Source organism: Triticum urartu, chromosome 7A, assembly GCF_056163025.1.
Source record: "Triticum urartu cultivar PI428250 chromosome 7A, HENAU_Tu73, whole genome shotgun sequence".
Lineage (NCBI taxonomy): Eukaryota > Viridiplantae > Streptophyta > Magnoliopsida > Poales > Poaceae > Triticum > Triticum urartu.
In genome coordinates, this window is record NC_141879.1 from 100,277,858 (window position 1) to 100,302,885 (window position 25,028).

Below are 25,028 nucleotides of genomic sequence, written 5' to 3' on the forward strand. Positions count from 1 at the left end.
ACCATTTGAGGGCAAAGGGGTCTTTTCAGGTTTCATTTCGGCTCAAAATGAAACGAAGTGTTATAAAAGGCATAAAATTTAGACTCGTTGTTAGATAGGGAAGAAATTATTTTTGGATGTCAAATAGGGCATAAAATTTAGGCACGGTGTTAAATAAGGAATTCTCTCTAAAAGTTGTTGTTGGAATATTTCAGAATCAAGTTCAAATTCTGTCAGAACCGAAATTTGAAATTCAATCGAATGAACTGAATTCAATTCTGCCAAAACGTAACAACAGTAGTTGATAACAGAAAACTCTCGGTGTACAGTGAACTTATTACAGAGGTGAGATTTAAACGAAAATAAAAATTAGTTACACAAACTTTTCAACATACATTCCTTGCTTCCCCGCAAGTTGTTTGCTCTGCAACCTGAAATTCTGGGAGGGATCAGCTGCTGTTGACGACCCTGCAGTTGCGCCTGATCTCGCCGGCGCTTCCGGTGAGCGGGCTGATGTTCCCCATCTTGATCATCGCGGCCACGAAGTCGGCGAAGAAGAGCGCGCTGTCGGCGCTGTACTGCCGCACCAGCTCGTCCTGGGCGGCGCCGTTGAAGAGCTCCTGGTCGGAGTGCAGCAGGGCCCGCCGCGCCACAAGGTTGGGGTAGTAGGCGTTGTCGAAGACGAACCGCGTCTGCGCGTCGAGCGGCGTCAGGTTGGTGTCGCCGGAGCCTGCCGGGGCGGGGCAGCTGCGGCGTAGATCGGCGGCGAACGCGGGGTCGATGTTGGTGTCGTTGTAGATGTGATCCCGGAAAAAGACGCACTGCGAGAAGCCGATGGTGTGCGCGCCCGAGAGCGCCGTGAGGTCGCGCGGGCTCAGGCTCTTGTTGGCGAATGACTGGATGAGCTCGGTCAGGTTCAGCGTCGGCCCCGGGAGGTCGCTGTTCGCGCCGTCCAGGCTCGCCGTCGTCGAGTCCCGCCGGCCCAGCGGCACCGCCCAGCTTGGGCCGCCGAGCTGCGCACGTACGTGACAAAGTACGTGCACGCATGCAGATTGTGGTCAGCGTAACTGTACCAAGTAATGAACGTACACACATGCATGCAGAACGTGAACGTGTGCTGCTGCGCGCCATGCAGGCACGTACTGTACGTACCAGAACTGTGCCCTCCCGTGCGGCCAAGGCGAGGATGTCGGCGCAGGACACGACGCCCGGGCAGACGTACTCCACATTCCTCTTGATATCGTCGATGACCTCGAAGCCACGGACGGAGTTGACGTTGGGGAAGGCGGTCTTCTCGCCCGTGAAGTTGGTCGCCGGCACGTCGTCCAGAAGGATGGACCCATCGCAGCCCTGAGAGAGACATACATATGTGTCGTCGCACCACCTCTTGACGTGATCACGAATGTAACCTCGTACGTGCATGGTGAGTGTGTTTACCTGAACGAAGCAGTCATGGAAGAAGAGGCGAAGGAGGGAGGCGCCCATGCGGCGCTCCGTGAGGACGGCCTTGATCATGCTCACGCGCACGATGAACCCCAGAGCAGGGCAGCTCTTCTCATAGAACTTGGGATCCAGCTGCCCGTTCCCGTAGCCGTAGCTGTTGCCATTGCCGTCACCGTAGCCATTGTCATTGCCGTTGCCATCCCCGTAGCCGTAGCCGTAGGCGGCGGAGGAGAAGAGGGAGAGAGCAACAAGGCATTGCCAGACAGTGGACGAAGCCATGGGGAGCTCACAAGTCACAACAAAGTTAAGCTCTCAAGTCTCAAGAGAGCTAGCTAGGCAGGCTTTCTTTGGAGCAGAGAGCTGAGCTGATGAAGTGTTGTGTATACATGATGCCCTATTTATAATGCTCTTCCGCTTCCATGCACATAGCTCTAATTTTCTGTCTCTGCCAACTAACTGATGCCCCCAGCCATGCATGTGGGAATATTCTGATAAGGTGGCACGATAAATTTCATTGTACTACCTGTATATATGTTTTTGAGGAGTAATTTCGTCCTAGCTAGATTCCTGAAAATAATCAACCGTCGTTTGGTGCAACTACGGGCAGTTGCCGGCACACACATAGTTAAACGATAGGCATGCCAAACTTTCAACGGGGCTGGACCGCGCGCTGTATCTTGCATAGGAAAGGTGAGTGGAGGTGACACGGCAGAGCTGGGCATCAGTCGTGCTAGCCGAGATGTGTTGGCCGTACAGCAAAAAGTTAATCAGCTGGCGCGACTGGCGGTCAACTAACCATGAGAATGTCGTTGAGGTGTTAATTATGATCAGTGCTATCAGTACACGCACATTACGCGAGAGTACGACGAACCAACCAACGAACCTGCAGTCTAAGATATAGGGTGAGTCAATGGAGACGACTACTTTACATTACATTACATGTAGATAGATGTAGCGCCCTCTAATCTATATCTATATCTATATCAATATAAAAAGATTCAAAGGGGCAGATCAATTAATCTTAGCTATCAAATCATGTCAATCCAACGACTTAGACTACTTCAATGTTGAGTGCTCAACACGTTTAGCGTGCGGTTAATTTTATGCCAAATATAATGTTAATCATATAATAACACACAAATAATATTCTACTTAATATCCGTATGCACTTAATATACTTCCAAATTAACGTGCATTGCACGCATAAATTGACTAGTGTACTCGAAAAAGAAACGTAGTGCCCTCTAGTGTGTACATGCATAGTACTCCCTCTGTCCGGAATTACTTGTCGCGAAAATGTATAAAAGTGGATATATCTAGAACTAAAATACGTCTAGATGCATCCATTTCTTTAACAAGTATTTCCGGACGGAGGGAGTATATGTGATTCAACAATAAAGTGATAGGACGTTTTTGCCTCTTTTTTCTGAAAATTGCATCATGTATCTTTTAGTTATTTCTAGAGAAAGCTTTACGAAGTGAATTCACTACGACTCGAAGTCTTGTGTATGGATACTCTGCTCATTCTAGTACATGCTGCTACTTAATTATAAGCGCTTCTTTTATGAGCTTCTATCGTATGCAAACAATGTGATTATTTAGCAGCCTGCTTTCATGGCTTTGAGTCTCACTTGAAAAAATTATAAGTGGAAGTGTGTTTTGTTGTTCTTTGCTTAACTAGATGTCAAAGTATAAAGAACAAGCCCATGTACAAGATGTCAAAAGTATAATTAGGTACAACCGTACAAGCTCAAGTTCTATGCTTCATAATAATAACAGCTTTGCAAATAACAAGGTCCTGTATGAAATATCGAAGTCTAAATAACAAGTTCATGTTCTTTACTTAATAATAATAATAATAATAATAATAATAATAATAATAATAATAATAATAATAATAGCACCTTCGCAAATAAAAATCTTTTGGTGTCCCAAAGGCGCCCATCTATCAGGGCTCCTTTAATAATAATAGCAGCTCCACAAATAACAATCTTTTGTTGTTCCAAATGCGTCCATCTATGAGGGCTCTATACTAGTTCTATCAAAGTTTTATTACGCCAAAATCCTACATGCATATCATATGCAAATATTATAAATTTCAGTGTGGAAAATATATTGCATGTTTGTTACTTGGGAAACCGATGTTGAACGAATTAAATTGGTACTCCCACCGTTTCGTTTTACTCTGCATATTAGATTTGTCTAAAGTCAAACTCTTCAAAGTTTGATCATGTTTACACAAAAAATTATTAACATTCACAATACAACAATGACATCATTAGATCCATCATAAAATATAATTTTATATTATACTTATTAGGTCTTGTAGATGTTGATATTTTCCAGTATAAATTTGGTCTAACTTTGCAAAGTTCAACTTCAGACAAATCTAATACGCGAAGTAAAACGAAATGGAGGGAGTACATGTGAGATTTCAACATAAAATGCTTATTGGTACTTCAGAATTTTCCCTTGTAAAACAAAAGTGTCAAAGTGTTTCTTACTTCGTTATACTTTGATCATATACTGTGCAAATTTTATTCAAATTTGTTGTGCGATTTTGTTTTAGCACATAGATGCACCGAGGACAGATTTGAGTTCCTGGAACTCTTTTGTTTGACTATGTTTAACATGTAGATGCACTTTAGGTTGAATACAAATCTGACTCTATTTTTTTTTGTAGCTCAACATTGTAACCAAGGTCGTGTACACATCTTGTGAAGGTTTCGCAAAATCTTGAAGTTGGTGGAGGTTTGGCAAGATTAGGTAGCTTGTGGAGTAATGATATTTTTGTAGTATGCCTAGTTTTTTGGGCTTAGAAACTTTGGCAAGATCTGGTTCTTTTTTTCATTTCGGTTGTGAGTTGTGTCGCAGAAACACATACTAAGTAATGCAATATACATGTAAATAATTCTAGTTGTGATTTTCGGATGACAGCTACTCTATATTGAACTAATGTGATATAGTCCTTCTCGTTTGCATGTTTGGTAATTGATATATAAACTGCCGGGATAAATAAACATCTAGGGCAGACTTAATTTATGCTAGAAATTATCATAACTGCCGGCAACTGTATTTACTGGCACATACTTTTACCTGCCCAGAAAAAAGCTGTTAGCGGATATTGCGATCGCGGGCCAATTTACCGTCCCTCGTCACCTCCGGCCAGCGTCACTACGCACCATCTCGTCACATGTCCTACCTTTTTGAACACATTACAGACGCAAGCGCTCATATACATGTCCTACTTGATCCGTCCGATTCATTGTCGCCCTAGCCATCCCTCTAACCCCCTCCCGGCACCGGCTACCCACAGCACCCTCGTCAACCTCCGACAAGGATGTCGGTGCCCACTGTGCTTGCTCTCTCTGTGAAATTCGACTGAGGCCTGGGTCTTTTATCGACCACGTAGAGAATATGATATGGGCTCTACTACCATTTTTAGTTAAAGTAACATTTGTGATATTCTAAAAAAATAACCTATGAGGAGCATAGGAGCAAGTGGAGTATTTGAAGCATTTCAGAACAGGCATGGAGCGACTTTGGCAATGGAAACTGGGGCCTCAAAGTTGATCTTGGAAATTGATAGTGCTGGCATAGTGGAAGAAATAAAGGAGTTGTTCCTTGGCTTCTAGGAGGTCTCTATTTGTGCGGTGCGACGAATGGAAAATGAAGTTGCTCATCGCTTAGCAAGCACTGCCTTCTTAATAATTTAAATATGACTTGGCTTAGTGTCCCTCCGAAGTGTATGGCGGACGAGCTAGTCTCAGACTTTTTGTACTAGTTGGATCAATGATGGTGGCGTCCTCAACCTCATCCCTTTCTTGGAAGCACCGTGTTGGAGGCGGGCCTTCTTTGCCTTGGTTGGGCACTTGTCTTTGCGTTTGATAGATTGGGAGGAGGCCGGAGGTGATGGCGCAACGCTCGGTTATTGCCCGTTGCTCGGGGCATGAGACTTTAGGGGGCACAAAAGACTTCCTAGTTCCTACACATGGCCTCCCTCTAGATTGGTCGGATCCTGCCATCCGCTCGCTGCTTCTAGGCGCTTGGGTGGAGGGTGTGTTGAACAGGGGAGTTCCAGAGACGTGCCGGTTATACAGGGGTGTCCGGCATTGGTCGAGACATGTCCCTGTGCTACACTAATTGGGCAGGTCGTTTCCTTGGCGTGTTGTCGTGGGTTGAGTGGTGGCTAATCTCTTATTAGCGTTGTATGCTGAAAGGCGTTGTACTAGCCGCTTGGGCATCCTTCTATGGGAAATGATGCACATTTTCATGGTGCATTCTGGGGTGGTGGGCGGGGCGATCAAATGATTCCTGGCAAATTTAAATGTGTGAAGAAGATGCTTGAATTTTAAACAGCGAAAACAAAATTCCATCGAATGAGTAACTTACATTTCCATGTAGCATCCAAACATAAAACAGGAATTAAATCTTTTAGCGTCAATTTCAAATTCTATCGGAACCAGATCTGAAATTCAATTGAACGAACTGAATTTGTTTCTTGGGAGCCAAAGGTTATGTTTGGGGAACGGTAACAATAGTGGTTAATGGCAGAAAATTCTCGGGCGTACAATGTACTACTCCCTCCGTCCCATAATATAAGAGCGTTTTTGACACTAGTGTAGTGTGAAAAACACTTTTATATTATGGGACGGATGGGGCACTTATTACAGACGTGAGATTTTGAACCAAAACAAAAATACAAAGTTATACAAACTTCTGACGATAAATTCCTTGCTCTCGCATATGATAAATCACGTAAATATTTCACGACGAACGACGTAAATAAGTTGTTTCTGCCGGAGCCCGGGAGTCTGAAAGAAAAGATTGATCAGCTGTTGTTGACGACCCTGCAGTTACGCCTGATCTCGCCGGCGCTTCCCGTGAGCGGGGTGATGTTCCCCATCTTGATCATCGCGGCCACGAAGTCGGCGAAGAAGAGCGCGCTGTCGGCGCTGTACTGTCGCACCAGATCGTCCTGGGCGGCGCCGTTGAAGAGCTCCTGGTCGGAGTGCAGAAGGCCCCGCCGCGCCACGAGGTTGGGGTAGTAGGCGTTGTCGAAGACGAACCGCGTCTGCGCGTCGAGCGGCGTCAGGTTGGTATCGCCGGAGCCCGCCGGGGCCGGGCAGTTCCGCTGTAGCCCGGCGGCGAACACGGGGTCGATGTTGGTGTCATTATAGATGTGGTCCCGGAAGAAGACGCACTGCGAGAAGCCGATGGTGTGCGCGCCGGAGAGCGCCGTGAGGTCGCGCGGGCTCAGGCTCTTGTTGGCGAACGACTGGATGAGCTCGGTCAGGTTCAGCGTCGGCCCCGGGAGGTCGCTGTTCGCCCCGTCCAGGCTCGCCGTCGTCGAGTCCCGCCGGCCCAGCGGCACCGCCCAGCTTGGCCCGCCGAGCTGCGCACGTGCGTGACAAAGTATGTGCACGCATGCAGATTGTGGTCAGCGTTACGGTACCAAGTAATGCACGCACACACGAGTAATACGCATGCATGCACGTAGTACGTACCAGAACTGTGCCCTCCCGTGCGGCCAAGGCGAGGATGTCGGCACAGGACACGACGCCCGGGCAGACGTACTCCACATTCCTCTTGATATCGTCGATGACATCGAAGCCGCGGACGGAATTGACGTTGGGGAAGGCGGTCTTCTCGCCGGTGAAGTTACTCGCCGGCACGTCGTCCAGAAGGATAGATCCGTCACAACCCTGAGAAAAACATACGTGTTGTCGTACCACCTCTTGACGTTCTCATATGTGCATGATGAGTGTATTTACCTGAACAAAGCAGTCATGGAAGAAGAGGCGGAGGAGGGAGGCGCCCATGCGGCGTTCCCTAAGGACGGCCTTGATCATGCTCACGCGCACGATGAACCCCAGAGGAGGGCAGCTCTTTTCATAGAACTTGGGATCCAGCTGCCCGTTACCGTAGCCGTTGCCGTTGCCGCTGTTGTTGCTGTTGCCATCCCCGTAGCCGTAGCCGTAGGCGGCGGAGGAGAAGAGGGAGAGAGCAACAAGGCACTGCCAGACAGTGGACGAAGCCATGGGGAGCTCACAAGTCACACCAAAGTTAAGATCTCAAGTCTCAAGAGAGCTACTAGCAGCTAGGTAGGCTTTCTTTGGACCTGAGAGCTGAGCTGATGAAGTGTTGTGCATACATGATGCCCTATTTATAATGCTCTTCCCCGAGCCATGCACGTGGGAATATGCTGACAAGGTGGCACGATAAGTTTCATCTATGCACTACCTAGTATGTATATGTTTTTAGGAGTAATTTCGTCCTAGCTAGATTCCTGAAATTAGCCAACCGTCGTTTGGTGCAACTACGGGCAGTTGCCGGCACACACGTACATAGTTAAACGATGGGCATGCATGCCAAACTTTCAACGCGGCTGGAGGACGTAGGGACTACAAGTAAACACCGCGCGCTCTATGTTGCATGGGAACGGTGAGTGGCGGCGACACTCGTAGCCTCGGCGGAGGCAGAGGCAGGCATGTATCGGTCGTGCTGAGATGTGTTGGCAGTACGGTAGAAGCTTAATTGCTGGCGCGACTGGCGGTCAACCAACCATGAGAATGTCGTTGAGGTGTTATTATCAGCACCAGTATAAGTGAACTAGTCAATAGCATGCACATGCAAGCGCACATTACGCAACAGTACGACGACGAATGTTCAGTCTACAGGGTGAGCAAGACAACCGGAGCCGGAGGCCACTACTTTACACGTACGTAGCCCCCTCTATCTAGCTGGATCATACATGCATGGTAATACATGATTCAATAAATAGTAAAGGGTGGGGGTCGGGCTACGACCGATCGACAATACCTTTCTTTTTTTTTCCTTTTTGCGGGGAACAATACCATTGTTGAACCAGAAACCCTATCTATATCTATATCTATATCTATATCTATACCTCTATATCTATATCTATATCTATATCTATATCTATATCTATACCTATACCTATACCTTTCTACTAATAAAGCAAGGTGATATTCTTGGTTTTGTCCCGCATTAGATGTTTTTTTCCGTTAGTTTTGGTCGACGATTCGTCCAATCGCGAGGTGGTACTAAATTTTTTGTCCATCCAATTGGTCTGCATCCACATCCTCTCAATGGGCCTGCATGCACGTTTTGGTACCTTACATGATTTTCACACGTACTCACAATAATACCACCTCGATTGCTTTCCTGAAATCCTACCAATTTATATACCTACACAAATTGCATGTAATATCAACAACTAGCCTCTTGGATCAACAAACACAGAACGAGTCAAGAGAAAAAGAGAAGGGAGCCGGCAGACATGACCGGCAGTCCGGCGCGCGGGGCTCCCGGAGCAAGGCAGGGGGCGGAGATGGCCACAGGGCTCCCGGAGCAAGGCAGGGGGCGGAGATGGCCGGAGGAGGGGGAGGCAGTGGTCGGCCGAGATGGCGTCAGGCTATAGCCGATCTGACGCGAGATGACCGGAGGAGGGAGGGCAGACCGGCAGCACGCGGGGCTCCCGCCCCTCTTGTGAGCATGTGTGGTGGCGCTAGGGATTGGGAGGATAGGATCGAGGGAGTGGTTTTTAGGCCTTATTGGGCCGGCCTGGCCGGTTGGTCTTTTCACATATTCTCTCTCTCGTCATTACAGAAACTAGGAAAAGAGGCAATGATGAAAAAATAAATAGATAGCTAGGTTGCATGAAAAAATATTAAACTTTTCTTGTGGCATGCATGATTTATACTTATCTACAAAAGAAGTTTCACTGAAATTGGAGAATTTTGGAAAAAGTTTTGGGGGCCAAACTTGTAATTGAAAATGCAAGGGATTTTGAAGAAGGTTGGAACGAAAATTGGAAAAGCAATTAAATAAAATACAAGGAAGGCTCAAATGAAGTTTGGCCCCCATGTGGTGATGACGGGTGGAGGTGAACGACGAGTGTGTTGCTCTGCTCGCCGGAGAACACGCATGGCGGGAAGAAAGGAAGTTGTGGTGTGTGGCTCGCTCCTAATCCCAATCTCTGGAGGAAAGATGATAGGGACGGGAGGAGAGAGATATGCGGAGGGGGGTGGCCCACAAGGCTCCAATCTTATGTTATCTTATCTTCTTACGGAGGTTCAATCTATTCATGAGAAATCATTATTTTCAATAATCTTCTAAGAAATTGGCAGCTAAATTTGATAACATAACTTTATTTGATATATAAATTTTTGAATAATAATTTAGAGGAAAATAGCATCGATTTTTATTAAAAAATAGTACTTTTTTTGTCCCGTTGCAACGCACGGGCACATGTCCTAGTTACTACTCTTTCCGTTCCAAAACTTTTGTCTTAGATTTATCTAAATACGGATGTATTTAATACTAACATGTGACTTGATACATCCATATTTAGACAAATGTAAGACAAGAATTTTAGGATGAAGAGAGTGCATAAAAAGTTTTACTTAAATCGTGCGTGCCGTCAAAGGAGGAATATCTACCTAGAGTAAAACTCGTACGTACAAATAGCATTGAGCAGGCTGTTGACTAGCGTAGGAGCCCCTTTCAAAATAATTTATTACCCGTTTCAGAAGAAAAAAAAGGCTAGCGTAGGAGCAGGGTGGAGGATTTGAAGCATTTTAGGGCAGACGGGGAGCGAATTTGCCCATGGAAACCGGGGCCTCAAAGTTGATTTTAGAAGCATTTCAGGGCAGACGGGCAGCGAATTTGTCCATGAAACATCTCAGAAGTTGTTGTTTGGCTTACAGGAGGTCTCTGTTTGCGCTGCTGTGGGGTGCGACGAATGGCACATGAAGTTGCTCATCACTTAAAAGACAGGTTGTTCAACACCATTGGATCGCAGCCAGAAAACCCTTCTCTTTCCCACCTCCCCTGTTCGGCACCATTGTATCACAGCCAAAAAAAGGCTTCTCTCCTCCTAAAAAAAGGCTTCTCTCTCCCACCTCTCACCTCGCCGTGTCATGGCTCCTTGTATCTCCCACCTTCCACCTCCCACCATGCCGTGTCATAGCCCTGACATGGCCCTTGGCCCTCGCAGCACTGTCGTGTGACCCTGTCACCCTGTTTGCAACTCCGGCATGAGGCTTCGCAGCACCACCAGCAGTCTGCCGCTTGCAGCACAGCTGCCCTCTGTTCACCGCACCCCACCGCTGCCTCAGGCAATTCGTAGCAGTGCATGCCCATGCTGATAGCACCACGCACCGCTGCTCCGATGGCTGAGGATCACAGCTCCGCTCACAAACAGTTGCAGCTCCGCACACCACCACTCGTATCTCTGCTGGTCGAGGGCAGGGGAAGCATTGTAAGCGAGCGACCACCACGATCTCACGCCGATTGGCAGCATTTCCCCAGAAAAAAACCCTCATAAACTGTTGAGGACTTCCTCTGTTTTCAGATGAGCTCGTCCAGTACTTACAAGCTGAAGCATAGCGACCCTGAAAACTCGAAAGGCTTGCTGACCTACAAGAAGCAACTCATCCTTTTGCAAAAGATAAAAACAAAGAATAAGAAGAGATGAAAAAGAAGAAGAAAGAGACGGAAAGACGTCAACCCTAGCCTCTTCCTACTGAATTAGCTCTCGCCTATTATGTCCTAAAGCAGTCTATTTATTATTATAGACAGTTTTGTACAACTGGGTGGCGATGGCGATGTCGCATGACATGAAATGTTGGAACATAGCCACGCAGTTGCAGAGGTGTTTGACTGGGCTCTCTTCGCACAGACTAAACATGAGCCACCACGACTTGGACCTCGATTGACATCCATTGCGAGCTTTATGTCCAGTCAGTGGACCGATGTAGCTTCGGTTATATCATATACCATGGCAGATGGCCAGACACGCTGGAGCCAAAACCTTCTTTGGCCCCACACCACTTTCCATATTATACCGAACTTGACAGACGACCGGTTGCGGACCCTTTCCTTGGTCGACGGCGCCTTTGTTGAGCTCTGCAACTGAGGTACACCAAAATGCCTGCGTGTTCAACAAGGAATCGAATGAGAAATCACACGCCTTCCTCATACATATCAAACTATGCATATGTTACTTACAAGTAGTGACAGCAAAGCAAGCAGGTACCATCCATTGGCTTGCGACCTGCATAGTAGTAAAATCATCACCTTAAAGTCAGCACACTCCAGGCAATGACCATATAACATTGACCAGGATAAGATTAACTGCTCAAAGCAATGGCCATATAACATTAGCCTAGGATAAGATTGACTGCCTTTTCAGCCCAAACTAGCTTGTCTAAGAAATACTCATAACAGTTTACTGGTTAGATCAGCCTTAAGTAATACTCCCTTTGTACTAAAGTTGAGACACTTATTTTGGGACAGAGGGAGTATCTTCCAACAATAACTAGATAGCAATCTTCCCCTCTGTTCTATTCCAGCGAAGAGATTCTAGAACTAACTTTCTATCCTCTACATGCGCAAGAACATTATTGTAGTTTTCTCTCGGGTTCAACCCGCCCCGATATCTCACCGACCACTTTCCTAGGGATAGGTCCTGGTTTTATATCTACATTCCATCTTCCATCAGTATTCAGACATACATTCCTGTTAACTCTGACGTATTAGATTCCTTGCATCCTGTACCGCTGTGGGTCTCATCTCATTCAATTCCTGTCAAGGAGCCAGGCAGCTTCCAACAACCAGCTACCACATCAACCTTTACCGATTTGCACGCTCTATGACATACTAGGTTCCTTAGGGGAAAATGTTCTTACAATTCAGAAAAATGTTCATTCCTTGTTAAAAAATATTCATACATTTTGGAAAAAATATGCATCCCATATATAAAAAATGTTCTTATGCTAAGAAAAGTTGATGTATCTAAAAAAATGTTCATGTCAACATATTTTGTTTTCCCAAAAGGTTTTTGAATATATAGTATGAAAAATAAAATATTCACATATTCAAAAACAATCTTCCTGTTCTATAACATGTTCGTGCAAATCTGAATTGAAACGCTCCTCCTAATTGGTGACACGTTTTCCCGTATTCACCGACAGTAAATGCAGGTCAGAGAGCCTTGTTCGAACAAGCTATGTCTTCAATGCAGACCATAGGGAGAAGAGATCACCGCGTCCACACACCGTTACAAATCACGTTTACTCAAGTGCCAGCCGTTGTATGGAACAGGTCCATCTGTGTATAAATCTGTTTTGCGCTTTCATGCCACCGCGTATTCGTCTAGACACTTCTCTAGCCACAAATCATGATTTCAGGAGTAGGTGCCGCCGAGTTCCATTCGTCCGTGTCCTTATATGGCCTTCCTGTTCACGAAAGCTCTATGTTCTCTATAGTCTTAATTCCCAATGTGCTTTTCAGGATAGACATTAACCTGGCACAAAAATAGTTGTGCAGCAGCTCTGCCTTCTAAGATTCAGGGCCTGTTTGGTTCATACACCAAGTTTGCCAACATGTGCCACACTTTTTTTGCCATACATGCCTAAGGTTAGGCAATCAAAATTGGCGCCACAAAATCAAACACAATAATTTCAGGCCTGACCCCTGCGCTGCCACTCCCTGACATCTCAGGGGAACCCTAGCCCCTGCCACCAGCCTTCCTCCACCATCTCCTCCCGCTGGCGTTGCCGCAAGCCCTTGCCGTGCTGTTGGCGGTCCCTGTTCCCAAGGAGGGGGGGGGGGGGGGGGGGGGGTTGCCTGTGGTCTTCGTGCGGCGGCCCTAGGATGGTGGTGGCGGCGCTCAATGGGGCATGTGCTGGCGCATCCACCCGAGGGGCTGAGTTGCGGTGGCGAGGTCCTTGGCCTCCCGTCTCGGCACTTGCTCGTGGCAGAGGTGGCTCGGGCTCATCCCGATCTTCCCAGCTGCTCGTCCTGGAGGCGCAATTTCCAGCAGTTGTGGCTTCGGGCACATCAACAGTGGAGCAGCGTGGTTTTGATCTGGCTGCTCGCATGGCTTGGTGCAGCGGGGTGGCAGCCCAGCCTCCTAGCTCTGGTGGTTGCGTGTCAAAACGTTTGCCTCCTGCGACACTGGCAGGGATGGTCACCGGGTCTGTGCGGACTCGTCCAGATATGACCTTCCCATGAATGGAGGCAAGGGAGGTGGTGGCTCAAGTGTGGCTTTGGGGCCATCGCTACACTGGTGATGCACGGCACAACGGGTTGGCATACCAATGATTGTTGTCGGTTGCGTGGGGGCATCGGATTGTGCCGAAGGCTTGCCGGCCGCAAGATTGCCCAAGCACCAGCGCCCATGGGACGTTGTCGAGGAGTGTTATGCCCTCCCCCCCCCCCCCCCCCCCCCAGGGTCGGGCGGTGACGGTGGTTCACCGTAACCAGTCATTTTCCCTCTTTGGAGGGTCGTTTTGAAGACCATGCCTTCCGTTGTGCTTTTCTGTAGTTGGGCGTGCTCAACATCTTTGGCGGTCGGGCTTTGTTGGGGCAAGGTGTGCTTCTTTCTCTTGCAAGACTCGTCATAGAAATCAAAGTAGCCTAGTCCTCAACATCTTTGGCAGATTGTTTGGCATCGGCCAACAACGATTTCACATGTTGCGTGCAGCGAGTGATCTTGGTTGGTTTTCCACGGTGAAGGAGTCGCGGAGTTGTAGCAGCACATAGCAACACAGTGGCGACGATGCTAAGCGATGGAGGTCGGGCTTTGTTGGTGCAAGGTGTGCTTCTTTCTTCCGCAGGACTTGTCATAGAAATCGGAGTAGCCTAGTCCCCGACATCTTTGGCAGAACTTTTGGCATAGCCAGACAAAGATTTCACATGTTGCGTGCAGCGAGTGCTCTTGGTTAGTTTCCCGCGGTGAAGGAGCCGCATGCTCGAGAAGTGATGATGATGATAGTTTGCTGGCAATCTCGACGGCGTTCCTCTCGTCGACGTTGTGTAGCCAGGTTGGACGGGTGCCCTGCGTCATGGGTGTGATGTGCCTGTTTTCGCATGTTTCCTATTAATTAAATGGGTAATTCTCTTCTTAATGACTCCCTTCGTTCCTTTTTTTTTGCCTACATACAAATTTTCCATGGAAGTCTACTTGTCGGCTGTCGCGATCCTTTCCAACTCTCCCTCCCTTTCGTACCCGGCTGCACACCCGCAGTAACTCTCTCTCTCTCTCTCTCCCTCTCCCTCTCTCCGCTCCACGACTTTTCTATCTCTTCGTCTCCTCTCCCACCTCCAGCAATCCCATCTGCTCTTCCCCTTCACCCTCTCATACGTTTCGCTGCCGTCCCGCTCATCCCGCCTTCCCTTTGTCCTCCACATCCCACTTCCCCTTCTCCACGCCCTGCTCCTCATGGACGAAATCCATGCATGCTTGTGGGAGGAGAGCTTGGTCGGAGAGGACAACGGCATGCTCACGGACGGTGGCGGCCACTCAGAGGACTGCGCGCCAGCTGCGTGCTCACTGAAAATGGCGTTCACCGGGAGCACCACATGCTCATTGAAGGTGGCGTCCACGCGATGGCCCGGCGGCGTCCACCCAGACCACAACGAGCTCCCAGAAGGCGGTGTGCACGCGCTCGACCACATCATGCTCCGGAAAGATGGCATGCACATGCTCACAGAGGGCGACATCCACTCCGACGACGGTGTGCTTGTGGAGGGTGGCATCCACCTTGACGACGGCGTGCTCACGGATGGCGTCGTCCACCTAGTGCTGGTCAACACGTCGAAACATGATCAACAGAGGAGATAAAAATTGGAAAAAGATCGACATGGAAAGAATCAATTCATAGCGCTGTCGCTCTCCTCGAATACGTACATAGAATTGGGGTTTAGGCTAGCCATTGCATGCATGTTCATGATGTGGGAGAGAAGAACAAGGAGAGTGAGGGGGGTTGTTCTGTTCATGGTGTATGAATTTGTAGACATTAATTCTGAGTTTCAAAGACCATAGGGGCAAGCAAATTTTCGATGTGCTAAACTATGGCGGGCAGTTCTGTTTCGGAGGCAGCCCAATGCATGTAGCTCCCGCTTGCGCAGGGTCCGGGGAAGGGTCCGACCACTTGGGTCTATTGTACGCAGCCTTTCCCTACATTTCTGCAAGAGGCTGTTTCCAGGACTTGAACCCATGACCTCATGGTCACAAGGCAGCAGTTCAGTTTCGGAGGGAACTGGAAAATTTGAGCACAAAGTGTTTTGATCAAACCAAAAAATTTGGCTCCAATTCCACCAGTTTTCAGCGTCTCTTGGTATGCTTCCTTTCTCCTCATATGCGAACACCATGAAAAAGTGTAGCGTCATGGAACGGGCACCATGGAAGTGCAGAGTCATGGGACGGGGAGAGACAGATTCTGCGCATGCAGAGAGTTGCAGAGACGCATGCGGAGAGATGGAGAGAGAGGAGTACTACGTGCGCGCGAGTTTTGAGGCGTGGGGCAAGGAGAGCCAATCGTTTGCATGCACATCATAACTACTACATAGCAGTCATTTGTAACAAACCAGGGGCAAAATTCCAATTTTGGCAAAGAAATCCTCTCCTTGGTATGTGGGCTCTACCTTACACGCATAGAAAAAAAGGACAGGAGGGAGTAATAGATTGAGCCCTAAGGGCTCCAGTTTCAAAAATAAAAAAATGGCGTCACATGTTGCCACACATTGCATGAAAAGAATCTTGCCACAAGTGCGGCTGCAAACCAAACAAGGGGCTAACTCAGTCAAACTTGCCTAATTTGTGGTGTGGCAAGGTGTGGCAACTAAACTTCATGGCAATAAGTATAACAAAAAATCATTGAGAAACTGAAGATGGACTACAAAAACTATAATGGATCATAGTATACCATTTTGAACCACAAGCTCAGCTGCTGCTTCTCTCAAGAAGCCAGAACTACCCCAATTCAAATAACCCAACAGTGCTGGATTATAGACTAAACATGGAAGAGTTATACTTTTTAAGCGAAAAATGAAAGAACTATATCAGCAATAAACTTAGGCTATTGCAGAGAATATTTGGCAACTGTTTTCGGCATGAAAAAACGGCAAACGGTTATATATTAATAGCATGCTAACCTTGATGGTAGTCAGTGTTTAGTGTTTACATAAATTGTACAGCTCAAAGGGATCACTGAACCAACAGAATGAAGACAGGAAAGGAAGGCAATTGTTAATTGACAGAGAAAGGCAAGATATGATACCTCTTCATGGCTGATAAAGCCAAAATAATCTCTTTTATCATCAAATTTATTAGCACTCGGTGCTAAAATGGATTTTTGCAAGCCAGCTTCATCTTGTCTCTTGTAAGAAGATTTTATTAATCGATTGGGACTACTAGAAACTTCATTCTTTTGGTATTCTGGCAGCTTTCTTGTTGTGCCTGTTGGTTGGATACCATAACCTTTCGTACCCCAAACTTCAAATCGGGAATCCTGGTGACATATCAATTCCTTGCCAATGACAGATGAAAACATTGAAAAATTTACATCGGGTCTACGCAAGGGTTTCTGGATGTTCTCAAAAACTGGAAATTTTAACCGAGTTGCTTCTGAGAAAAGGACAGGATCTCTGAGTCCATTGCCAGCAAACTCCACAATTTTTCTCAAAAGCCAATAACAGTTTGTTACCATGTGACTACTGTCAAGACAATTTGAATCCCCATATACTGCAATTCGCCCTTCGCCTGCTTCAAGCATACCAAGAATCGAGGAGAGCTGACATGAAGAAATTAATAAGCCTTGGATACCAAATCCGTATGACGATATTGTATTACCTCTACCAAATTATAAGACGTTTTTGTAGGCTAAACTAGCATACAAAAACGTCTGATATTTTGATACGGAGGGAGTATGATTTGAAATTTGAAAAAAAAAATTATTCATTGAAGTAATAAACGATCGATCAAACTATTCTCATGGATAAAACTGTAAGTCCAAAACAAAATATAACTTCGCATCTACATGGAGAACGAACAGGCCAGCAGCACACTCACTAGCATTCTATTAATGGGATAGCTGCTTAAGCCACTACTGAACCATACCAAAGGGTCAAAGCGTCGCAATAAAAAAAAATTTTACAGGACGCAATAAATATGTTACCTATCTGCTCTAACTGTATTTTTTTAAGAATTAGCTGTTATCATCTTCCTCGACGCCAACAATGGGGTGGCATAGAGCTGGGGACTAAGTAAGCGTATGGCAGACGGTTGCAAGAACCAGCCTGAGATGTAGCCTATTGTGTGTGTGTTGCCTATGGTTTTAATTGGACTTTTACTTTCTTTTGATGAAAAATCTCTGACATTGTTTTGCTTTCCTACTTAAGGAAAAGATGTGAAAGCCTTCATGTTCTCTACAAAAATCATCTTCAACGAAAACAACTTATATAGCTGGACATACAAAGAGATCAGCTGGAAGATAAATTTCAATAGGGAAAAACTCCAGGTTGATTCTAAAGCCACCTAACCCCCTGAATTTAAAGCTGTATATCCTACGACCAGAACTTCCAAAACCAAAGCGATAAACCCCTAATCCAGTGTTGGAAGCAGTTTTGACCCACTGGATGACAACTGGAAAATGATGTGGAAAATTTAAACAAAGACACCACCTCCTTTGCTGTCTTCTCAAGTGAGCGTCACTTGGCAATGGTGAACCAGAGTCAACTCCTGGCATGCCTGACATGACAAGACCACTATCTCTATCGCAAAATCACTCTTAGTCTCTTACATTTGTTTATCACATTTTATTACAGTAAATCAAACAATCTAAATACCTAGAGCTTATGTCTGGCCAACAAAGTGCTTTATGGAAGTTCAAGGGGCTACCGTACAAGTAATCATCATCCAATAGCTAGAAACTCGCAGATAAAACAATACTCCCTCCATCCGGAAATACTTGTCGGAGAAATGGATGTATCTAGATATATTATAGTTCTACATACATCCATTTTTATCCATTTCTGAGACAGGTAATTCCGGACTGAGGGAGTATGATATAAAAAGGAGTCCAACTAAACAGGCAATGGATGCTAACCTTGCTCTTCTCCTGGGACTGGGAGTTATGTGTATCTGGAGTTGAGCTATTCTGTGCAGTTTTGGGGTCTTCCTGGAGTTCGAAGCCATGCAAAAAACCTCCTGCTGGGAATTGCACTATATCAGTCCCAGAAGCATAGTGGGACTGCTCACCATTGATTGAGAAATCACCACTCAATATTTTGTCCCCAAAAGCAATGCCAAATGGGGCCAAAAGTTCATTAAGCGCAGGAATATTTGCACCACCAGTAAGCGGACTCCACCAACTGCGGGTATTTTCATCAAAGAATGTCATCTTCACCATGGTATCAACATGATACCATTCAGCAAAAACAGCAAGGCCGAGCCCCTTGTGTACAACATCATCCCTGAGTTTCTGAATCTCTTCACTGAAGTACTCGTCCTCAAGATCAACCATGAGCAGTGTACCATAATTGCTAGCGTCAAAGCAGGTAAGTGGTGACCCAAGGGTCTCAACATAGTATCCTGCATCTCTCAGCATGTTGAACAGTATGTGAAAATTTGTGTGCAAGTGGTCACCATGCCAATCAAGGATATCATTATTCACATTAAGTGAATCCCTCGGAACATATCCAGATGGGTACTTGATGTTATGAAATTGGTCCCACAGTATTCTTCTTGACCTAACAGGTGTTTGAACCACCCTGACCTTCAGGTAAAGAACACACGTACTACTCCGTGGGCTGCTTTCCCCCTCAGCAGCTGGGCTGTAAATCGACAGGGTAACATTGCCACTAATTATGCCTGAAAACTGAGAACCTTCGTCTTTAACTTGCATGTGCAGGGCAAGGTACCCTGTCCAAGGCCAGATGGTGTCCGAGTAGGTGAAGTGAACAGTGAGAAGATTGCCCACATCTTCAGATGGCTGCCATACAGGTGGATCCTTAACATAACCAATCACCCCCATCCCGTTAAGAATTGTAGCATTGAATACTACTGGCATGGCTCCAGCATACAAAGGTTGCCGACAAAAAGGCCAGAAGTAGGGACAGTCGGTGAAGTCAAGCATGTTAGGAAATACACTTGCTCGTGGTTGGTAATTTTTCAATATTTCATATGATTGCCATCTGGAAATGGATAGTAGAATAAATGAGCGTGACTTGAGCAACCAATGAAACAAAAGAGCAGGCAAGGATGACAGGATACATTGTCTGGTTTCTGAACCGTTGCACCTTACAACTGGAATGCATCTGAAATGTCCAACACACCATACACCTATGAAGAGATATGTAGAACAAAAGCAAGAAACTTACAGATCAGGCTTGCCTGCACCCTGCTCATATATATTCGGCCCCACAAGCTTAGAAGCACCCTCAACAAGGGCCTGTTTCATACTGGCAGGATTAAGGATGGATTTCCGCTTGTCTTCTGGTATAACACTAACAAGCAAGCATACTGCTCCAGCAACCACCGGGCTTGCAACACTTGTACCTGAAAGAGTCTTGCAGCCTGTGCTGGTCTTAGAACCCATTATATCACGACTGTATGCGACAACATCAGGTTTTACACGGCCATATCTGCAGAATTGAAGACACAAATTCTGAGGGTGCTATTTCTAAATGTGAGAAATGAAACGAGTGTAAGAGTAAAGTTGCTTAGCGCTGTCAAAAAAATCCAACACCACAAAACAATGAACATGCACCACCTTTCCAACATCCAATTATTTGCTTCAGTTTTTTATTTCAGTATCAATTACAAGCTAGCTATGACCAATAATGTATAGCAGTTAAGAGGTACAGAAAATAGTTTTCCTCGTCATATTAAAAAAACACAGATATGTCGCACTAACATCCCAAGCAAGAAATTTACACAAAAGCATTGTTTTTAAGGCGTCCTGCCTTGGAAGCTTAGGCGACGCTTAGGCGGTAAGGCGCCCTGGCAGCGCCTTACAAATATGCCTTAGGTCGCCTTAGGTCGCCTTACCGCCTTAAAAACAATGCACAGAAGGTACAAAAATTGAAAATTTTCACACTAAAACCGAAAGAGGTGTAATTATAACAGCATAAATACAGTCATCAGATTAGAACTTGACATGAACTAATTTCCCTTGACCCCAAAGAAGATATTATGTTTTAAGAGAAACTGCATCTCCCATCTTTCGTGTGCACTTTGGCCAAGTTTAGTAAGCAAAAATCTAGCAAAGACCTTTAACACAGAGAGGAAAATATGAGATACCCATAACCTACACCTTCAATATAATTTCAGGATAGTACAGATATAGCAAGCTCACAACTATGCTACAGCTTCTATAGGCTTCGCACACTGTTCTAATGCATTCCTAACCAATATTGGCTTTTTCAGGAGGGACAAAGCCCAGCAAAATTGCCTACGGAGATATTAGAAAATTAGTGACATACCAAGAAGACAGTACACTATCAAGTTAAAAAATGTACCCATGGGGAAGTTCCCAGGTAGTCATGCCTCTAGAGGAAAATGAAGCTATGTGGTTATTGTAATCAATACCACCAACGCCGATGACATCGCTTTGGTCTGCTGGGTTATTTAATGTGCCATAGAGAGGACCATCATTTCCAATAGCTGATACCATAATAATGTTGTTTGCTGTGAGCTCCCAGACCTACAGAACAAATTTAGAAAGATTTCAAGACCCCGATAAAAAATTATTTAAGATCCCCAAAGTTTACTCATTAGCAGCAGAAAACATTTGTTAGCACTCGTAATTTGGACTGGTTCTTTTTTTACTCCAGTAAGCAGAGAAGTACGCAAAACTACACAATTAAGGGGAAATGCATTGAAACCAAAAATAAGAGAAGACAGCAACAGTTGGTGTTGCTCAAGTCAATGACCGCGAACATTCATAGAGGAGATTTGCCAAGGAATATAAACCCATAGTTGGTTAAAACTCGATAGCTACGAAAGTACATGTGTTCATGCTACGAAATTACTACAAAATCCTTCGTTCAGAGCAAGTCCTTAATTTGGTCAATAAGTGGGCCTTCTTCCCATTATTGGCAGGTCAATAAGCTCACCTATTTATCTACAACCCAAAAAAATACGATAATTAATTGACAAAGAAAGACAGGACTTCTGTAGCTATCAAGGATACTGCCAGTTACTAGTAGCCCATCACTAGAGAGCTATGAGTTACTATCATTACTTAGTAGCTGCAAGAGCTATCACATTTCAACGAATTGCAGTAAAAAAACAAAAGTCAATGTAATACTAATAAGTGAGAAGGCAAAAGAAAGAAATTGGAGTTCAGTGATCATAACCAAGTTCCACCTTTTCCACAAAGGGGAGATCCAGGTAATCAGGTCCGCCAATACTCAAATTCAATACATCCATACCAGTTGCCATCGCATAATTAAATGCATCCAAGAACCATGATGTGTAGGATATCTGCACTGCAAGGAAAAGGTAATTCTCAAAATCTTACCAGCACAAATTTTGGCATAATTAGTTGTACTTGCTTCAAATAAATAGTAAAAATTGCTCGCAGAATTTTCACAGATACTAGTAACATAGCATCTCAAGGTCTGGTGATTCTAAATTGTATTTTACATTTATAAAATGAAGACATGTTGAGAGCATTAAAACACTGTAAGACTCATGGTTTGTCTTTCCAAAAAGTTACAGTTCGGTTTCCTTAGTTTTGAGGACATTTGCAAATGCAAATACAAAGAAGATGGAAAGTAATTATGATGGTGCAAAAAGCTGGTGGATGCGCTTCATATATAGCAACCAAGTCCAGTACCTGAGCATCTGTGAATACTCGAAATGCATATATCTCAGTGTTTGGTGCAAATCCAGGACATTCTGGATCTTGACCAGCAATCACTCCAGCTACAAATGTTCCATGTCCAAGGTTGTCATTTAATGTGTCTTCATTTGTCCAATTTGTGCGCTCCTGCACAGTTATGCTATCTTAGAAAGACTTCACTTTTTGGGGGGAGTTTTATCTCATATGCAAGAAAATGGTGTAACTTTAATTTGTCCTGCACAGTTAATCAGGATAGCAAGCTCTAATTTCGTTTTCCATGTGAGATAATACAAGCATAGCAGTTTCCCCAAGGCATTGCCACCATAGTTTTGTGACGGGCAGACATGAATTAATGTTGCAACATCTCAGAAGAAGTACTTTTGTCAGGACAACAGTGTTAGGTAATAACAATAATAAGCTACGAAGCACCATACGGCCGGGTCCGGCGTACCCACGTCCAAGACGCGACAGATACGCCGGATACGTTGTGATACGCGTATTCCCACAATGTCGCTTCTTTCAATTAAAAAAGAAAAGAAAAAAACTATACGGACGTGGGACGTGGGATGATGGGAGCGCAGCCCGAGCCCAATAGAAGCCCGGTGCAAACCCTAACAGCAGCTCTCTATTCCCACAACCACAGGAGGACCAAGGCAAGCGATTGGATCTTTGCGACCGCACACGCACACTGCCGCCTGGAATCGCATCGCCACCATGTGGATTCACCTCGCTAATGCCTGGAGTCACCCATGTCGCCACCTCAAATCCTCTTTGCCGCCACCACCCGTCACCGGTAAGGTCCTCCCCAGTCCCCGCGTGCTTGCTGGGCAGCTGCTGGGTGCTGGCCGTTGGGTGCTCTGGCGCTGGGCTGCTGGGCTGATGATGTTGGTTGTATGCTGCTGACCTGCTGATGTTGCTGCTAGGGAGTGAAAAGAGGCACAGAGGCGACAAATGGGACAGTATTTTGATCTCATCTCATGCATTCAATTATTTTGTGTCTTTATTACATGACATTTTCTGAACGATAGATATAGTCGCTGTATCGCTGTATGACAGTTTCTAGAGATTGACGTATCCCGTGTCACCATATCCGTACCACCGTATCCATGTCGCCGTGTCGGTGCTTCATAGCTAATAAGTGCATGTTAAGATATCGTGTGTGTTTTCAAGAGCAGAGACAAACTTCCACAAGCAAAATTGTTTGCCTAACTTCCTCCAGATTCATGTTTTTCTACCTCTTGTGCACATATACTGGACCAAAATCACCAGTGACAAAATTTACTCAATATCATACCTTAATATTGCGAAAATGTGGGTGATCTGCCCGAATACCAGTGTCAAAAATGGCCATTTTGACTTTCCTACCAGTGAAGCCTCTTTCCCATAGTTGTGCAGCTCCAAATAGAGATGTCACATGTGGTCTCTGTCAAAGGACACGTGTTACGGTACTAAAAAACATGACAACAAGCAGGCTGCATGAAAATTCACAAAATCTGAGGTGTCTAGATGATACAATCCACTGTTTAGAACGTCGCTCTGGCGTTGCAACATAGTGCCATAGCATCATGCTAGTTGGAAGCCGTTCTAGCTTTAAGCATAAACTGCATAGCACGTTCATTTTCAGTTCCAGTTTATATATAAAAGGCTAATGTTCTGGAGTCCTTTTACAAAAGACGAAAACAATAAGGTTAACATTCTGGACCAATTTTAGCAACTATAGAAGTACTCCCTCCGTCCCAAAATATAAGAACATTTTTAACACTAGCATAGTGTAAAAAACGTTCTTATATTCTGGGACAGAGGGAATACAAATGAAAAATCTAGTCCTATACAATTGTTTCCACAAGAAGTTGACATTAAGAACATAAATGATGTTGAAAATGGCCTTCAATTCCACTGAATGTGACTGGTCTAATCCTTTTCCGAGCTGGCGATCTTTATGTACCCCGGTCCGGTTGCAAGCTACTACTAATAATTATCAAACAAATGATCATGCATAGATGTTTCCACCATGGGCAGCACTGTGCCAAGAGAAATGTACCCGCATTTGAAGCTTCCGCCTCGGACCACCAGAAGAGGAACTAGCATTATTGCTGGGAACCGCGTCGTCGTCACCGCCGCGTCCCTCCTCCTCGAACGACATGGCGGTGAACCGCTTGCCCCGCCGCTGCGGCCGATCCGCCGAGAGGGCGGCCCGCGAGTGGCTGGCGTCGGGGTGCACGTCCCGGACGCGGCCGAGCGCGCGGACGGCCGCGAAGACGGCGTCCCGGTGCGCGTCGCGGATCTCGAGCACGGCGAAGTCGGTCGGGTGCGCGGCCGCGGGGTTCCGCCGCTCCACCCACCGCCACGGCCCGGCCTCGCGGGGGAGGCCTCCCTCCAGGTACTCCCGGTGGTCGTCGGCGGGGCGGTACTCGAGGAACCGCACCACGTACCTGCTGGCTAGGGTTTCCTCCCCGCCCCGGGCCGGGGGGTCGGAGGAGGGGAGGAGGGCGCGGAGCGCGAGGAGGAGGAGCAGCGGGAGGAAGGCCGCGTACGCGGCCCTCCTCTTCTCGGCCGCCATCGCGGGCGGCGGCATCGGCGCGATTCGCCGGAGATCGGCGGCCCCCGCGCGGTGGCTCGCCGGAAATGAGCGATGGGTGGGTCGACAGGACAAGCAGAGAGCACGAGGCGCTGCGGGTGTTACGATGACGGGGCCGCACCGCACGGATGCCCACCACACTGACCGGTGGGAGCACAAGTAGCATTTTTGTTTTTTGGAGAAAGCAGTTTTTTTTTCTTGGAGTAAAGTAAAGCGTCGCTCGGTGAGTCATTCGGCTGCCTGATCCGGTGATGCTTATCCAGGACCACTGAAATCTGGGCCCAAGGCCACGAGACCAGTGGAGAGGCGGCCCACGGTCGCTTCCTGGCTTGCCTGTCCGCGGGGTGGTGGTGCGTCGGTTGGCTTTG

The 25,028-nt window shown here is 46.3% G+C and overlaps 3 protein-coding genes across 5 annotated transcripts; all 3 read right to left on the reverse strand.

Annotated features, from left to right (window-relative positions):
- Positions 1-241: 241 nt before the first annotated feature.
- On the reverse strand, positions 242-1,774 carry LOC125523300 (peroxidase P7-like). The gene is made up of 3 exons (XM_048688349.1): positions 1,417-1,774; positions 1,132-1,329; positions 242-992 (listed from the first exon to the last, which is right to left on the reverse strand). Exons 1-3 carry the CDS (start codon positions 1,699-1,701, stop codon positions 429-431), a joined length of 1,047 nt encoding a protein of 348 aa, XP_048544306.1. The 5' UTR covers positions 1,702-1,774; the 3' UTR covers positions 242-428.
- Positions 1,775-5,934: 4,160 nt separating this feature from the next.
- LOC125522705 (peroxidase P7-like) lies at positions 5,935-8,233 on the reverse strand. Its single transcript, XM_048687745.2, has 3 exons — positions 7,197-8,233; positions 6,930-7,127; positions 5,935-6,817 (listed from the first exon to the last, which is right to left on the reverse strand). Exons 1-3 carry the CDS (start codon positions 7,461-7,463, stop codon positions 6,254-6,256), a joined length of 1,029 nt encoding a protein of 342 aa, XP_048543702.1. The 5' UTR covers positions 7,464-8,233; the 3' UTR covers positions 5,935-6,253.
- A 2,516-nt stretch (positions 8,234-10,749) lies between these two features.
- Positions 10,750-24,806, reverse strand: S1P (SITE-1 protease). Of its 3 annotated transcripts, XM_048686748.2 has the most exons (10): positions 24,124-24,806; positions 23,377-23,505; positions 22,077-22,229; positions 21,605-21,721; positions 20,755-20,939; positions 19,615-19,878; positions 18,342-19,428; positions 16,515-17,027; positions 11,458-11,503; positions 10,750-11,380 (listed from the first exon to the last, which is right to left on the reverse strand). In XM_048686748.2, exons 1-10 carry the CDS (start codon positions 24,655-24,657, stop codon positions 11,289-11,291), a joined length of 3,120 nt encoding a protein of 1,039 aa, XP_048542705.1. In that variant the 5' UTR covers positions 24,658-24,806; the 3' UTR covers positions 10,750-11,288. The 3 variants fall into 3 exon arrangements, with proteins under 3 accessions (XP_048542705.1, XP_048542706.1, XP_087393935.1); XM_048686749.2 differs by lacking the exon at positions 22,077-22,229; XM_087537809.1 differs by lacking the exons at positions 23,377-23,505; positions 24,124-24,806 and having other exon boundaries at positions 21,605-21,726; positions 22,077-22,225.
- Positions 24,807-25,028: the final 222 nt, after the last annotated feature.

What these genes read in the sequence shown, in the direction of transcription:
- S1P (XM_048686748.2), bottom strand. Translation starts at nt 24,657, where the DNA reads ATGCCGCCGCCCGCGATGGCGGCCGAGAAGAGGAGGGCCGCGTACGCG. An exon ending in ATCTCCCCTTTGTGGAAAAG is followed by an intron (nt 20,940 to 21,604) that starts GTGGAACTTGGT and finishes TTTGTTCTGTAG; the next exon opens with GTCTGGGAGCTCACAGCAAA. An exon ending in AGTCCCAGGAGAAGAGCAAG is followed by an intron (nt 17,028 to 18,341) that starts GTTAGCATCCAT and finishes TCTTCATGTCAG; the next exon opens with CTCTCCTCGATTCTTGGTAT.
- LOC125523300 (XM_048688349.1), bottom strand. Translation starts at nt 1,701, where the DNA reads ATGGCTTCGTCCACTGTCTGGCAATGCCTTGTTGCTCTCTCCCTCTTC. An exon ending in TCCATGACTGCTTCGTTCAG is followed by an intron (nt 1,330 to 1,416) that starts GTAAACACACTC and finishes TGTCTCTCTCAG; the next exon opens with GGCTGCGATGGGTCCATCCT. An exon ending in CACGGGAGGGCACAGTTCTG is followed by an intron (nt 993 to 1,131) that starts GTACGTACAGTA and finishes GTACGTGCGCAG; the next exon opens with CTCGGCGGCCCAAGCTGGGC.
- LOC125522705 (XM_048687745.2), bottom strand. Translation starts at nt 7,463, where the DNA reads ATGGCTTCGTCCACTGTCTGGCAGTGCCTTGTTGCTCTCTCCCTCTTC. An exon ending in TCCATGACTGCTTTGTTCAG is followed by an intron (nt 7,128 to 7,196) that starts GTAAATACACTC and finishes TGTTTTTCTCAG; the next exon opens with GGTTGTGACGGATCTATCCT. An exon ending in CACGGGAGGGCACAGTTCTG is followed by an intron (nt 6,818 to 6,929) that starts GTACGTACTACG and finishes GCACGTGCGCAG; the next exon opens with CTCGGCGGGCCAAGCTGGGC.